We start from the raw sequence: 15853 nt of genomic DNA on the forward strand, positions 1-15853 counted from the left end.
AGTAATTTTCACAGCACATAAAAACAGAGTTCCCCCCATCAAAAAAGAAGGAAAAAAAGCGAAATATTAGCGCTCTACATTGTGGGAAACTACGCGAAGGAGACTGGTCTGATGCCTACTGTGTATTTTCCTGAATCAGTACGACATCCGGGTGGTTTTGACATACTGCAGATTTTGCTCTTGTTCACATACTGCTTACTACATACTGAATTTTGGCCAAATCATTATGTACTGCTACTATATAGGCGGATTAAAAACAGCCATCACTTCCCACTTCCCTGATCACCATAACATGCCTCACCTGTGTCTCGTTATCCCCACTGCGTATTTAAGCTCAGTCTTCTACTCGTAACAGGGTATTGGCCTTCCTTAGTGTGAGTTCCTTGTGTGGGTTTTGACCAGTCATAGTTTATTTCACTCAAACTTTTGCCTGTTTCCTTGTTGACTCCTCGGTCAGAAACAGACAGAAACAAAGAGGTATACATCATCAAGATCCCAGCATTCTGGAAGCCTCCTTCATATTAAAGTATGCCCAAAATGTGCCCTTTTAAGAAGATTCACCAACTGATGAATCTGAGCCAATTGTTTGTTGATTTGTTGAATCCTTGTGTGACTTTTGAAACAAGCCAATCAGAGCAGCCTGCTGTCTCATTCTGGGTTTATTCTAAACTTTACCTCACAATCTGAAACTTTGCCCACGTTTAGAATTCACATCCAACATTTTACTTTAATATTTGTTTTTAAAATATGAAAAAAGCATAATACCACCTCTTTAAGAACTGAATATGCTTGATTAGGGGCATGGCCTGTTTGAGTGACAGGTCAGTGAGTTGTAGTTGTTAGCAAGGTGGCTAGGCTATCCACAGCTCCACCTTTTTATCTGTTTCTACCAAGCGGAAACCTCCGGCCACGAGAATTGAAGCCAATGCGGAAGTGCTCAAAACTGCAAGTGCAAAGTGTCCGCTTTAGGCTGGATCCGGAATTACTGGAAACCGGATACACACTAGTTAAAAAAAAGCTGATCTTTACAGCAGAAATAAACATGTTTACAGCCTGGTACAAAAAACAAGTGTAGCCTGGATAGCTCATTTCTCAATAGGCACACACTGTACGGGGGTTTCTAACGTGACGGTTCAGAAGATATTAAGATTACAATTTTTCCATTATGAGCAGCTGACTTGACTTACAGGCGGGAACACTGTAGCTGTTGGCTAGGATGCTCAAAGTCCACCTCTTAAGTCACACTTGCTCGACAGCAGTTATGTTGAACATTTTCAGTATGGCTGCCTCCGACGATTGGCCTCAAAACAGCGCTTCAGAAACAGATGGGCGACATCACGGATACTATATATATACTAATACCATTATTTATACAGTCTATGGGTTCTAGATTAGCAAGTAGTAAGTTGGAGCCAGCATTTCCAATATGGCGACCACGATCTTTGGGCTTCATAACACCTCTTCAAAACCTTTTCGACACCATCACTGAGGCTACAGGTTTATGTAGGATATTACCTCTGATACCTCTGACCCCTTTTAAAATGTAAATATAAACACAAAAAGGTTTAAAAGCTACACATGTTCAAATTTTCTCCTCTTACATTCCTCCTGTGATGGTTTTGACTAAAATAACCCCAGACCATCACCTCTGCATCTACTAACATGAAGTTTGGTCACCATATAGTCCACACAACCCACTCTCTATGACACACACACAGAGAACAAAACACTGGAGTGTGTCACAATCAATGACAAGCTTAAGGACACTCCACTGTCCAGATTCTGTGATTTTCATTTCAGAGAGCGACGACCTTTTAGGAGACTGGATAGTTTAAGGAAGAGGAGGAGGAGTAGGGATAACAGATATGAATGAGGAGGTGGGAGGAGCCTGAAGGAATACAAAAAAAAAACATAGAGTGGAAGAGGAGGGGGAGGGACATAACTGAAAGAGGGGGAGAGAGAGAGAGGATTATTTACTGTTTTAAATGAATAAATCTGTGTTGTGTGAATCTGGCACAGAGGAGGAGAGAGAGAGAGAAGGGGGGAGAGAGGGGATGGTTTGTTTCCACAGCAGACCAGCAGAGAAGAGCGAGAGAGAAACAGACAAGCTTCAATCTTTTTTTTTTATTCATGATAAATTAAAACTACAAATGCTTTTTTGTTTTGATGTTTTTTTAAAAGACGGATTAAAAGATGTCTCGAGGAATGAATAATGAAGAACTGGAGCTGAAATAGACACGCACAGGTGGGTAAGACTGTGCATGTGTGTGTGTGTGTGTGTGTGTGTGTGTGTGTGTGTGTGTGTGTTCACAGTGATCATATGTGGGACATGGACGTACCATCTGATATATTTAGCTAAATGCTCTGATGTCCAGTCTTTGATCGTGTGCAGAACAAACTGTGTCTGTGTTTAACCCTTGGTATGTGCGTGTTTGTGAGTGTGAGTGTGTGTTTATGTGTGTGTGTGTGTGTGTGTACATGTTTACAGGAGAAACTGGCTTATATAATTGCCTTTGTGTTCTGTTATGTGTTTCTATGTTTGTAATGATACATGTAGCTATGATCAGTGCACTGCAGGTTTTGAATATTAAATGTTGACTCTTGAATAGGCCAAGATAATGTGAACGAGAAAGCAAGGGAAGACAGACAGCAGCAGTATAAGCCTGTAGCAGCATAACTAAGAGCTGGTCTAAGCCTGAGCAAGCCCTAACTATAAGCTTTTGCCAAAAGGAAAGTTTAAGCCAACTCTTAATAGTAGAAAAGGTATCTGTCTTCCTGACTGGTAGATGATTCAGAAGGACAGGGACCTGATAATGGAAGACTCTACCTCCCATACTACTTTTAGAGACTTTAAGTATCACAAACAGGCCTGCATGCTGGGAGCCTAATGTTTTTGAGGGTTAAGGGTACTATGAGGTTTTTAAGATATGATGGTGTAGACCATTAAGAGTTTTGTATATCAGAAGGATTTTAAATTCTATTCTAGATTTTATGTGGAGTCAGTGTAGAGAAGTTAATACTGGAGAGAAGGACTCTCCCTTCCTAGTTCTAGTTGCAGCATTTTTAACCAGCTGAAGAGTCTTTAGAGACTTCTTAGGGCAGCCTGAATTAAAATAATCCAACCTAGAGGTGACAAATGCATGGACTAGTTTTTCTGCCTCATTTTGAGACAGGATGTGTCTGATATTTGTATTGTTGGAAAAGTGAAAGAAGGCTGTTCTTGAAAGTAATTGAATGTTGCAGTTGTAGGACAAGCCTTGATCAAATAGATCTTCCAGATTCCTATCAGTGGTGCTGGATGGCAGGCTGTTACCATCTAAGGCAGTGATATCATTGGACCATGGATATCACTGCCACTACAATTAGATCATTAGAGACTGTATCCAAAAGCCAAATATATCCCATACAGCCCAATGTTAAAATGTTCATGTTTACAGCAGACATAAACATGTTTACAGCCTGGTACAAAAACAGGTTTAATCTGAATAGCTCATTTGTTGCAAAGATAGTGTGGTTGTGAGATTTGCATGATTAGGGGTATGGCTGATTTGACCGACAGGTAAAGATGTTTGCAAGAAGGCTGAAGGCCCACCTCAGCTATATCTCTGTCTTTTTCTAGCTTGACCTATAATTTGTCAGTATGTCTTAAATGGCAACTGTTTCAAAACTTTGCTTCAGAAACCAATTGGGGACATTGTTCAGACTACGTCTATGTTTTATATTGTCTATCCCACATTTAATAACATGCTTCAAACCAATGATTATCCTCAGAGGTTGCTCTATGGCCCCAATAAGCACCAGATTTTAATGCCCCACTAGCGAGAGCTGACACCCAGCTGTCTGTCCCACATGGGCATCTTTGCTGGTACATGGTCTTCATTAGTTAAGATTTTCTGATATTGAAATGTAGTTCCAACTTCCATTGATATAAAACTAGGTTTAAAAGATCCTTTAAAAAATAAACATATCTGATGCAGCAACAGAGGAGCAGAGAAAATACACTTACTCATACAAGTACCTTGTTCACATCAGAGCCTCAAGTCATTGAAACAAGATTCTATATCCTTTAGTCCAACAAGCATCAGAAAAGGCTGAAGTTTTAAACTGACTGATATGAACTGGTTGTTAGCAGGTGTGCTGGGAGGTCAGAGGTAACCAGGCCGGGATGCACTGCTGCAGAAGAGTAGTTAGCATGCTGCTGCTGCTGCTCTGGATCCTCATTGAAGGTAAGTCTTTACTGTGGATATGGTTCTGTTCTCTTTATGCCATTTCTTGATTCAAGTCCACTCTCTGTATTTGTGAGATGCAATATTCATATTTTCACATCATCCTTCCGTAACTTTTACATTGGGCCCTGATTGGTTGCCACATGTTTCCCACTGCCCTGAAGATGAGTACAGTGACAGAACAATAAATGAGGAGGGACATTGTTGTGGAGAAAGACTGACTAGTATGCCTCTGTTTCTCACACTCTGGTCCCCATCTCCTCCCCACAGTCCCCCCCTCCCTTCTGCAGCCTCCCCTGCCTCTCTCCCTGCCCGTCCACATGTCAGTCGTCCCTCCTCTCTGGCAATTCCTCCCTCTCTCTCAGGTTGAGCTTGGCCCTCTTTTTTCCAACTCCAGCCCTTTCTCATCCTCCCAGAGCCTCTTCATGCTGTCCCCACCAGGCCAGGCACCCAGACCAGGCCTCCAGGCTTCATTTGGCCCTTACTCAGTCACACAGGTAAGAGGACAGGTGAGGGGTGTTGGTAGGCCCACCAGAGATCATGTCTGTATTCGGATTAACCTCTTATTCTCCTTCCACAGCTCATATCAGAGCCCGTCATCTCCTCCCCCCTGTCTGCCTCCCTTCTCTCTGAGCATGTGCAGAGGGAGAAGGGTGAGGGAGGGCAGGAGGTATTCAGAGTGAGGGCACTGTTCCACAGGTGGGGTGACACCAGCATTCAAGGGACCTGTGTCACCTTGCACGCCTTCAAGGAGACAGAGGAGCACAAAGCATCCTGCATCACACAGGTGAGGTTTCTCTCTGAGTGTTTTCTCTTCTCCTTTTCTGTGTCCCTCCTTTAAATGTCTGTCTCTCCATCTTGTCTCCAAGCCTCCTCTGGGGCTCTGCGTGGTCACCCTGACTCTACCCGGCAGCTGGTTTAAAGATCAGCACATCAAACAGTCACATGAGGATTTAGTGAAGTGGCACAGTAACATCCACCCTCGACACCGTACTCATAAGAGAGAACATCGACGACATGGACATCACCACGGCAAAAATGTTAACCATCATCAGACCACTTCTCCTTCTCTAAGGTGAGACCATCAAGGTCGATGTGAAGGTTCAGAAAATATTCATTCTTACTGACCCCTGTGTTCATAAAGAGAGCTGCAGTTAGCATTAACCAAACCAGAGACGAGACAAACGTGCGACTGAACGTGATTTGACATGTTCTCTTCATACCCTAAGCTACGTTGATGGATGTACGTTTATATCAACATGTTACTTTGCTAAATGGCTTTGATCTACTTGGGTCAGATCAGCTTCTACTCAGAGTGGGCTTTAATTTGATGATTTAAAGGAACTAAATGACAAATCCCACAGAAAAAAAATTGTCGTACCATTAAGGCTGACATGGATACTGAATGTGTCCAAAGTGGGATAAATTCTGCCCATATGGGTCCTTGATGTAAACAACAGCCAGTATGTCAATTGAAGCCCTGCTAAAGCTCAAGTAATTCAATGATGAACATGTTTTATTTCTGGCTGGATATGAATTTTAAATCATTCTGCCCACGGAACCTTGAAGCTGCCGGCTCAGTTGTATGCGTTTTAATTAATGAGGTGCTTTGCATTGACCGTTAATAAACAGTGCATGTGTTGAGGGAAGAGTAAAAGCCTTATCTACATTTGCATATTACAAGTTTCATACTGATTTATAAAAGGAAGGTTGTGTGCAGATCTGATAAATATCTTTAAGTCCACGCAAAGGGAATTTCCAAATTTGTTCACAAATTGCTGTTGAAAACGTAAAAAAACTGTGACCACTAAATTAATGTTTTTAGAATTGACAGTAAAATAGATTTTCATCTCAAACTCAGGGGTTTTTGGGCCGGATGGAAAAGGACACTTGATGACCATCAGACCGTCATTAGCTAACCCTGTCCCATACATTATAATGGTACAACAAGCAGAGCTTGCATTAGCATCAGTGGCTCGACCACACAATCTCAAGTCACTACACCTGCAACAAACAAAGCATTTTGTTAGAGCATACAGTTTGCTATTACCTCTCTCTCTTGCTCCCCTCTATCCCTCTTTCAAGACCCAGCTCAGTCGAGGCATGATGGCCGTCTAACATGAGTCTGGTTCTGCCTGAGGTTTCTGCCTGTTAAAAGGAAGCTTTTCCTTGCCACTGTAACTAGCTAAATACTGCGATGTGCAATGCTCATGATGGATTAAGGTGGGGTCAGACTGAGTCTTACCCTGTCTTGAGGTTGGGTCTCTGTTCATAATTTGACATAGAGTGGTCTAGACCTCCTATGTTTGTAAAAGCATCTTGAGATAATGTTTGTTGTGATTTGGCGCTATACAAATAAAGATTGATTGATTGATTGATTGATTGATTGATTGATTGATTGATTGATTGATTGATTGATTGATTGATTGATTGATTGATTGATTGATTGATTGATTGATTGATTGATTGATTGACATTAACTGATAAAAGATGGCAATAATATTGAATTCCAGCCTTATAGCATAGTACAATCTTATTGCTAAATACATTTTGTAGGATGTTATTTAAGCTGTTTAGCTAGGTCAGGGGTGCAAACTTTTTTTGAACCAAGATACTTTCAAAGTTACCAGCATCAGAGAGCAGAGATTACTGCCCCTTTTTCATGATTTGAAACCTGTTCCTATATTGCCTCTATGTTAATGTTTTTAATCATTCAAATTTGGCTGCTCAAACACGTTTTTCCTGTGGTGTGACAACTTAAGAGATCTCTTGTCTCAGGCTGTTTTATAAATAAAACCTCAGATCTATAGTTTACTCTTTATCATACAATTTCAAGAGACAACAAATTAATTAGATAAGAGCAAAATAAAGCCTCCTTTAACCTGCTGAAACCTCATCAGAAACAGACCCATGTAGCTTCTTTGATAAGTATGTTTGAGTGTTATCTGCATAACAAGAAATGTAAGGAATGTTTCATCATGACTTTACCACGATCCTCCTGAGGATGTTAACTACTGCTCTTGATACAATTTGAATTAAAATTCAGCACAGGAGGGATTTAAAATAATAACACAGATGAGAGAAAGGCAAGCTTAAGAGTCTCTGAGCAGATCCAGGAGTCATTAATAACTGTGACAGATAAAACTACTCCTGTGTTCAGGCACAATCCAAGTGTTCATGCGGACACACCTGTGAGTGCTCCACAGGCCCTCAGACAACAGCGGGGCCCCATGAGAGATCAGATCCAGCTTTTCTACTCGTCTGTGGACACAGAGGCCGACTTTGAGCTGACAGCAGCAGGGTGAGACTCAGGGATGGTGGAGACACACGGAGAAACACTCCACATTTTAAATGATTCAATCCTTATGTCATTTTGAACCTCACTGACCATCCACCAGGTGTGTGGAGGAGCGAGCAGCTCAGTCTCAGAGGAAGCTGGTGCACATCAGAGCGCTGACACTAAAGGAGGAGGAGAGAGAAAGGGGGAGGACCAAAGAAGAAGAAACCTGTCTGAACGGTCAGGAAGAGGAGGAGCTTAACTTGGACTCCCATGTTGTGATTCGCTATCACAGAGGCCCAGTTCTGATAGGACAGCCAATCAGAGTGTCTGTGAATCTGCGAGGAAACTTCACCGCTGAATTTGTGGTCATCAGGTAAAAACAGAAACACTTCCTGTGTCTCACCTCAATCTAAATCTAATTCTACACTGAAATCCATGTGTGTGTTTGTGTCTGTGTATCCTCAGGCTAAAGGTGAAGAAGGGTCTGGTGTCCATGGTGGCCCAGAGGACAGTGACCTCTGACCTCTGGACTGTGACCCTGGAGAGAAGTCAGGGATCCACACATGACGTGGTGTCCATCCTTTGCCACAAACAGAGCACCGTGAAGCACACACACAAGTATGTCGACAACCCAGCCTCTGTTCAGGGTGCAATAAGTCACAAACTCAGACAGGGAAATATAAAGAGTTCACTCAGTAAGGGTCAGTTCCTGCTATGAAACACTAAAGATGGAAAATATCTAGCCAATCAAAAGTTCACAAAGTCATGGACTGTGAGACAAAAATTAACTCTCATCCTTTAAGCACATGGGGACATATACGTAGCATTAGGGTGAAGGCAATGTTCATAATTAATAAATAAAGATCTAAATGAACAATGCAGAGGAAGAAAATTATTATTGATCTGCATACAACAGACCTCAAGCTTTTAACTAAGCCAAAAGACAATTCAGCTAAAGCAAGCTGTAAACCCACAAAATGCTTCCAGCAATGCTACTATCCAAACGAAATTTGCAATTAAATTATTTAACCGGTCTCACTTAATTCCACTCAGTGTAAGTCCTGAGACATTGTCCTGTGTCTCCCTACAGTCCCTCCATCCTCCAGCAGGTGGTGTGTCTGTCTCTGGATGGCCTCAGGCACAGCTTCGGTGTGGCTATGACTGTGTCAGCTAACTGGTTTGTGGAGTACTCAGGCCGTAATAACCCTGTATCACCACATGGGGCAGCAGTGAGCGTCTTCTCATTCGCTGACCGACACATTTACGGCATCGCTCCCATCACAGAGGTGCTTCTTTCATTCTTAATTTACTAACGATCGATCTTTAGCTGCTCCAACAGCCTTAAAGACAGACACATACCATTTTGATTCATGTTTTTGGATCCTCTGTCCTTAGAGCAACACAGTCATCAACACAGCCATCCTGACCAACAAGCCTGTGTCACTCCCTGTCATCGTGCTCGCCATCAGTCATGATGGGAAGGTGTCAGACGTCACCTCTGCTGTCACCTGTCACTCCACCAATGAAAACACCATCAAGGTGAGAGAGAAAATAATCAGTCAGACATTCACCTCCTGTGTGAGTTAGAGACTGTGAATTGACAAAATGTCTTTGATTAAAGTACCTGAAGTTTTCCTCTATTAGGTGTAAATGTTGTCTCCTCCTCTCTTCCTCTGTCTGTCTCCGCCCTCCCCTCAGGTGTCCAGTGATTGCTCCGCCCTCTTTGTGGACGGAAGTGAGTCAGGGCTGGGTAACACCTGTGCAGTGGTGGAGTTTCAGCTGGGCATGCTCAGTGGCTCAGTGTGTCTGGAGGTATGGGCTCCCTCAGTGCCCCTGCGAGTGTCTCTGGCAGACCCTGTTCTCAACGCCATTAACGGCTGGAACCACTTCACAGAGAGCGGGTGAGAGCCAGCCGCCGGGGAGCCTGGTTATGAAATCATATTCTTCTATTGCCTTTATTTTGATAAGATAGCTTGAGAGAGAGCAAGAGAGGGACAGGAAGTGTGGAGAGAGAGGAAGATGATATGCTCCAAATCCTGTTGGGACCAGGGACCTGTGCAATGGGGTCTGTTGCCTGCTTTACACTGAGCTAAGCCAACACCCCCAGGGTGATTCAATCATTTTTTATCAAGATCTTATTTTCTCAACATGCAGAGGTCAGCTGAGGTCATTTCCAGGTTTTGAAATACAATTAATTCAAGAAGACTGTCTTTATCAAGCTGTGAAACTGGACAACCTCACACAGCCTTTGGCACAAAAATATTGAATACAACAATAATATGTACATCCAAAAATATGAAGCATGATTTTTCTTTCAATAAAGACAGTCAACTCACAATGGTAAAGAGATTCAAAGCAACAACCATCATTGTTGCTAGCAATGCTCACTATCTTTGTTTTCTCGCCAGAATCTGACAAGAGTTGTGATTTAATCCTCTTGTCATGGAAGTGGAGGTTTTTCATTTCTTAGAGTTGAAAGGATGCAGATAGATGAAGCTCAGCTGTCAGATAATACAGCACATAATCCAGCAGTTCTCTACATACAGTAACATGCAGACTGACTCATACATGACATATTGATATTTAACTGTTATATTATTGACTGTTATAAAAAGTCAGCACTTAAAGTTATACTGTGGGGTCTTCTTCAACATACCTGCTGACATGTGTTACTTACATAGCCCTTTAAGGCTAGGGTTGGTAGCCACAGACAAATAGCATGAATTTGAATGTAGCATTTCCTCAGGACTCCGTCTAACCCCTCCCCCCTCTCCTCTCGGAGATCCTCCAAAACCACGCCCCCGCTCACATGCATGAGCGCCGCTGATTCACGACCATATGATCGTGACTGATTCAAAACCGGTCCTCAGCACATCGTTTGTGTTTTGCACTACATCAACTCAAGTCTTACTCAGCGGTAAGAAAACACCAAAACATTATCATAGTGAAAGTTAAAACACAAACAAACAAACATGAAATGTATGCTCAGGAGGCGGGCAGAACGGCAGGATGGGATTTGATTGGTTTCATAAATTGGATCCTGAGGGCAGGGATTGGTTGGTGTTTTCCCAGGTTTACTCCGGCTGTAGATAGCGGGGTTTTTTTTATCGCTCTTTTTTAAGAACACATTATGTATTGGATGCCATCAGGACATAAAGATCATCTTAATCAGTTCAGCAAAAAGTGTATATAACTCTGACTACCAACCCTAGCTTTAAGGGATATTGAGAGAATAATTATTGAGGTGAATCCTGAGAATCTTCTTGAAGATCCTGGGAAACTTTTGCGAGTTCCCGTAAAAGATCTGTATTCAGGTGACTTCTTACTTTTGATGAAATGCACAGAGTGACATCAGCTAATGCAGCACACACAGAGAGATTTCTTAAACTGAACTTTGAAACGGGCCTCAAATGTAAAGACACTAAATCAATGCTTGCTAGATGGGAAGATGGGACAGTTTCACAGAAGTGACAGACATTTGAAGAGACAGCTTAGTGTAAGGGGTAACTCTTATTGCATATTGATGTTGATAAAGAGACAGGGAATGAGGGAGAGTTAACTGATTTCACTTTGCTTTATTGATGGAGTGCTGGTCTAGCTCAGTTAGTACAGAAGGATGCACCACGTGGATCCTCCTGGCTCAGGGAGAGGAGAACACTATTTGTTTTGAAATGCTTCCTTCAAACGATACAACCCAGGAAGTGGGACACAGCTATGGAGCAGCTTGAATGTGAATGTGTGTGTACTGGAATATCACACGCACACACACACACACACACACACACACACACACACACACAAACACACACACACACACACACACACACACACACACACACACATACACACACACACACATACACACACACACACACACACACACACACACACACACCACATATGCTCCGTTCTTACCTGTCTCCTGTCCATCAGGTGTGTGCCAGTCTATCAGCGATCATCGGTCCAGGTCCTGACTCAGTTCACAGCTCAGGACTCTGAGGGCAGGAACACACACCTCCTGGGGTCTTCTGATTGGTTTGTGGATGTAACAGAGCTAGTCCGTGATTGGCTGCGAGTAGAAGACCCCAGCGTGGTTTCCCTCTCTCAGAATGATCTGATTGGTTTAAGACCCGGAAAGACGTCGATCCATGTAGGTGACAGTGACATCAGATCAGTGTGACATAATTTTCTTTCTTATATCATCACCATCTTTTTCTCTCCGTCCATCTGTCTCTCTGTCCCTGATATCCTCTCCTATCTCCCTCCTTCTCTGTCTTTGTCAATCCCTTTCACGCTTTACGTCTCTGTGTCTCTCTCTATCTGAGGACACGATGAGAGTGACAGGGTAAATGTGTTTGAGAAGTGTATAAGTTGTGTAAAGTATTTTGTTCATGTTTCTTGCACCTAGTGGTAGTTCATATGTGTGTGTGTGTGTGTGTGTGTGTGTGTGTGTGTGTGTGTGTGTGTGTGTGTGTGTGTGTGTGCCTTCGCTTTGCCTCTCTTTTGTCAAAGTTGTATCAGTATCAGCCTGTGTTTTTCTTTTTGTTGTTTCTTTAGCGCTGCAGCCAGACAACAGCTGTGGTGTGTGACATCTCTAGGTTGGAGAAACTAACTCCCTGATTGTGATCAAACTTTGTCCGGATGTCAGTGTGTTGTGGAAGAATGCAGTTTGGCTGTGGGTGAAGTTGTGGGCCAAGTTTTTGGCTCACAGTTTTTCCTTGACAGCACTGCTAAAAATGAATCAGCTGGTGTAGAGTAGAGTCATGATTCAGGGAACTCTGACTCCAGTGTTGTCTATTGACAACCCTGCAAAGAAAGCTACTTCTAATGTGCCCCTGTTTTTGAAAGAATGATATGTTGGAGAAGGAGCTGACCCCACACCAACAGTTAGTGTCTCTGATAAAATGATTGATCTCCGCTGCAAATCTCTGCACCTCAAACAGATCATGTCTTTTAGGAGACAGGTGTTTATGATCTTGGAAAAGGGCAGGTGGACCTGCAGACCTGTTCTGTAGACCTGTTGCCCGTTTAGTACAGGAGTGGTGTGGTGGGTTGAATCCTTGTTTTTAATGAACCTAAGTAAATTTAATCTTCCTGCTTTCCAAAGAGGAATATTTAAGGTGCGGGGGACTGTTCCACAAAGAGAAACAAAAACCCTGTGATTCTCTGTTCTGGCTTTTAAAAGAGCCAATCATGTTTGGGACTTGTCTCAGGTGTGAGGCAGGAGCGTCCCTGGTACAGAAACTGTGTGAGGCCAAAACTGTCATGTCATGTGTTTGAGAATTGAATAATGCTGTCGATAACTCGTCGGCTACCGTGAGATGAAAGATAATGTTTTACTTATTGGTTAAGATGTCAAATCAGAACAAGTCAAATGGACGAGCTGACACCACATGGAGGCCCTGTTTACACAAAGAACGTATTTTTGTGTAGGCGAGTGGTATTCTATGGTGATGTAACATCACAAAGTTATACTGCCAGCTACTGGTCTATCATGAATACAGTAGTTTTTGTGTTGAACACACAGAGGAAAGACTTTGGCCGAAGAGAGCTGATGACTTAATGTGGCAGGTTCTTCATTCGATTGTTTCTGTTGATGCTTTTGAGTTGCTTATTGATCAAAATGTGTCCTTTTAGCACACAGAGAGAAACAGTTTGCACTGTTCTGGAGTGTGGTCTACTTTCTACTCTGTTTCAACTGTTACTTTAGATTTCCTCTCTGGTCAGATATTTGCATTTTTGCACATATAACGGAAAAAAGAAGTCGAGGTGTGAATTTTTTAATTTCCTGCAGGGTCAAGCAGAACAGGAAAAATATCTGGGAGACACTCTTTGGACTGTGATGGAAAGGTTGTTTTTGTGTGTATGAGAGCTAATTTTAGTTTCTATTGTTTGACAAATAATGTGGAAGAATTTGAACACATATTGGGCCTTAAACAAGTGTTCTTTTTCCTGTATAATTAGTTTGAATTTATTTGGTTTGTTCATGTTTTTTATTGTTTTTGTTTTGTTATTGAAACTAGTTTAATAATCAAAACAAAAATCTCTGTGTCTGTATCTCTCTTTTTTGTCTCTTTTCAGGTCATCTCTGAGCAGTGGGACGGTGTCCTCGGCAGGTGTGACGTCACTGTGACCTCTGAACCTGTTACCCCCGGTGACCTGTCGGTGCAGGTGGTGAGCGGCCTTGGCATGTCGGTCACATCAAGTCCTGCCCACCCCTCGATCATCACGACAACAGTGACGGCCTACAACATCCTGTACAACCATCACCAGGTGAGAGAGAGGATGACCCAATGGTCTGTTTGATATCAGAGGCCCCAACAAAACAAACACAGCCCAGAGGTTAAGATCAGTGACTGAATTAGCTGACGGGACACCTAGAAAACAGCAGCTCCCACCTGTCACTCAGAGAGGCCACACCACTAATTATGCTTAACTTGGAGCCATAATATAATTTAAACAGGTGAGTCATATCAAAATTCAGAGATGAGAGACTAAAAATATCAGAACAGGTTTTTTGTACCAGGCTGTAAACATGTCTACTTCTGCTATAAAGTTTGACATTTCAACATGGAGCTCTATGAGTATTAACTCACTTTTGGAGACAGCCTCTAGTGGACACTCCAGGAACTGCAGTTTTTTCTTTCAAAACTAAAGCCCCTTGAATTTAACTAATACATGTATATTCCCACAACCACATGAAATATAGAACTTCTAAGTGTTATCAGAAATATTTGATACTGTATTCAGTAAAGCACTAATTTAAGACAGGCTCATTGTTGACCATTACTTTGGTAACTCACAAATGAAAACAATGTGAACCAGTCCAGATGATATTTCTGATCCAATAGTTTTTGATAATCATATTGATGTGTTCTCTATACAGGAGGCGTCTATCAGCGTGTGGCTGCAGTTCAGTGATGACTCCGCCTCCCTCCTCTCCTCCTTCAGTGACCTCCCCATCTCCCTGCTACTCTCCTCGCTGGCTGAGTCTGTTGTCGTTGTAACGCCCGGCCCTAGCCAACACATCTACGCCCAGGGGGATGGGGGTGGGCCATTACTGCGTGCAGAGCTTTTGGTTTCCACCTGTGGCGACCTTTCAATCACCTCAAACTCCATCAGTGAAGCTGATTGGACAGAGACCAGAGCCCACCGGCTGGCTCGAGGGTCTGGGTGGATCCGAGTCAACCTGGACCTGGGCTTCCTGCAGCCAGAAGAAGACAGGGATGAAACTGGGGAGGAGTTTGAGTTTGACATTTCAGACATGCTAGTTGAGTCAGACATCGACATCTATGCTGCGAACTCTGAGGAGGACGACGGTGGGAACGTCAGCAGCGACTATGACAGAATCAGCAGGAAGGTGATGGAGAGGAACTGGAACAAAGCCGGAAATGGAGGGATGGTACACCGAAACAATCTGGAACGAGCAGTGCTGATGCCCAATCAGGAGGAGAGCTCCGTGTACTTCTCCCCTAGCCAGGAGAAGGGTGGAGGGGGCAGGGGGGAAGAGGCACAGGGAGCTCGGGAGCTTGAAGTCATCGTGGGTGCAGTCCTTGCTCTGATCTGTCTGTCTGCTGTCCTCTTCCTCGCCAACTGTCTGCCCTGCGCCCTGAGAGATCGGAGGAAGAGGACAAAGATTGAGGAAGAGAGGGGAGCAGGGGAAGGAGGAGGACAGGAGGAGGAAAAGGAGCAGGAGAGGAGGAAGGAGGAGGGGAAGGACAGGGAGACCGGAGAGCGGAAGAAGGAGGATGGTGAGGAGGAAATGAAGCAGCAGCAGGTGGAGCAGAGTATGGAAGAGGTCACAGAGGTGGAGATCATTTGTTGATAAGCACAGACTCGGGGCAGAGACATAATTATTACAGCATGCTGTCACCATGTTTATACGTCACACCAAGGAAACAGACAATCTACAATCTTCATTCATCTGTTCAACCATATCACAGTTCTTCAGGACGATTATTTATGTATCACCAAGAAATGATACTGCTGCTATGTGATCAACTCTATGGTCTATGGTTTATTTCATGTCTTCAAAGCCAGGCTCATTCACCATCGAACATTTATCACACCTCCAGAAAGTGTAAGGTTATATGTATTTTATTTGTAGAATCTCAAACCATAAAATTTATCTTCACACTCTTTCCATAAAGAGCAGGTGTATTGTATACTTCTTATTATGTTATTTACAGGGACCCAGCATTAATCCACCATGAGGAAAATAATCATCCTTTAACAGGCAGAATCCTCCAACAGAGCCAGACTCACTGGAGACCAGACTTCAGGGGCTGACTACACCAGATGGGTAAATGTCTGGGTATAACATACGTCCAACTGAGAGCTGAGAATT

At 43.1% G+C, this 15853-nt stretch overlaps 1 protein-coding gene across 1 annotated transcript; it reads left to right on the forward strand.

Moving 5' to 3' along the window:
* The first annotated feature begins 440 nt into the window (after nucleotides 1–440).
* tmem132a (transmembrane protein 132A) lies at nucleotides 441–15630 on the forward strand. The gene is made up of 15 exons (XM_034688415.1): nucleotides 441–477; nucleotides 2182–2245; nucleotides 4130–4226; nucleotides 4497–4723; nucleotides 4807–5013; nucleotides 5096–5266; nucleotides 7448–7527; nucleotides 7625–7879; nucleotides 7972–8124; nucleotides 8597–8792; nucleotides 8902–9045; nucleotides 9205–9407; nucleotides 11440–11656; nucleotides 13588–13779; nucleotides 14393–15630. The coding sequence occupies exons 3-15, from the start codon at nucleotides 4166–4168 to the stop codon at nucleotides 15329–15331; spliced, it is 3045 nt and encodes a 1014-aa protein (XP_034544306.1). The 5' UTR covers nucleotides 441–477; nucleotides 2182–2245; nucleotides 4130–4165; the 3' UTR covers nucleotides 15332–15630.
* The last annotated feature ends 223 nt before the right edge of the window (nucleotides 15631–15853 follow it).

The sequence above is a fragment of the Notolabrus celidotus genome, chromosome 7 (assembly GCF_009762535.1).
Source record: "Notolabrus celidotus isolate fNotCel1 chromosome 7, fNotCel1.pri, whole genome shotgun sequence".
Taxonomy (NCBI): domain Eukaryota; kingdom Metazoa; phylum Chordata; class Actinopteri; order Labriformes; family Labridae; genus Notolabrus; species Notolabrus celidotus.

What these genes read in the sequence shown, in the direction of transcription:
- tmem132a (XM_034688415.1), top strand. Translation starts at nt 4,166, where the DNA reads ATGCACTGCTGCAGAAGAGTAGTTAGCATGCTGCTGCTGCTGCTCTGG. An exon ending in GCATCGCTCCCATCACAGAG is followed by an intron (nt 8,793 to 8,901) that starts GTGCTTCTTTCA and finishes CTCTGTCCTTAG; the next exon opens with AGCAACACAGTCATCAACAC. An exon ending in CCAATGAAAACACCATCAAG is followed by an intron (nt 9,046 to 9,204) that starts GTGAGAGAGAAA and finishes CCCTCCCCTCAG; the next exon opens with GTGTCCAGTGATTGCTCCGC.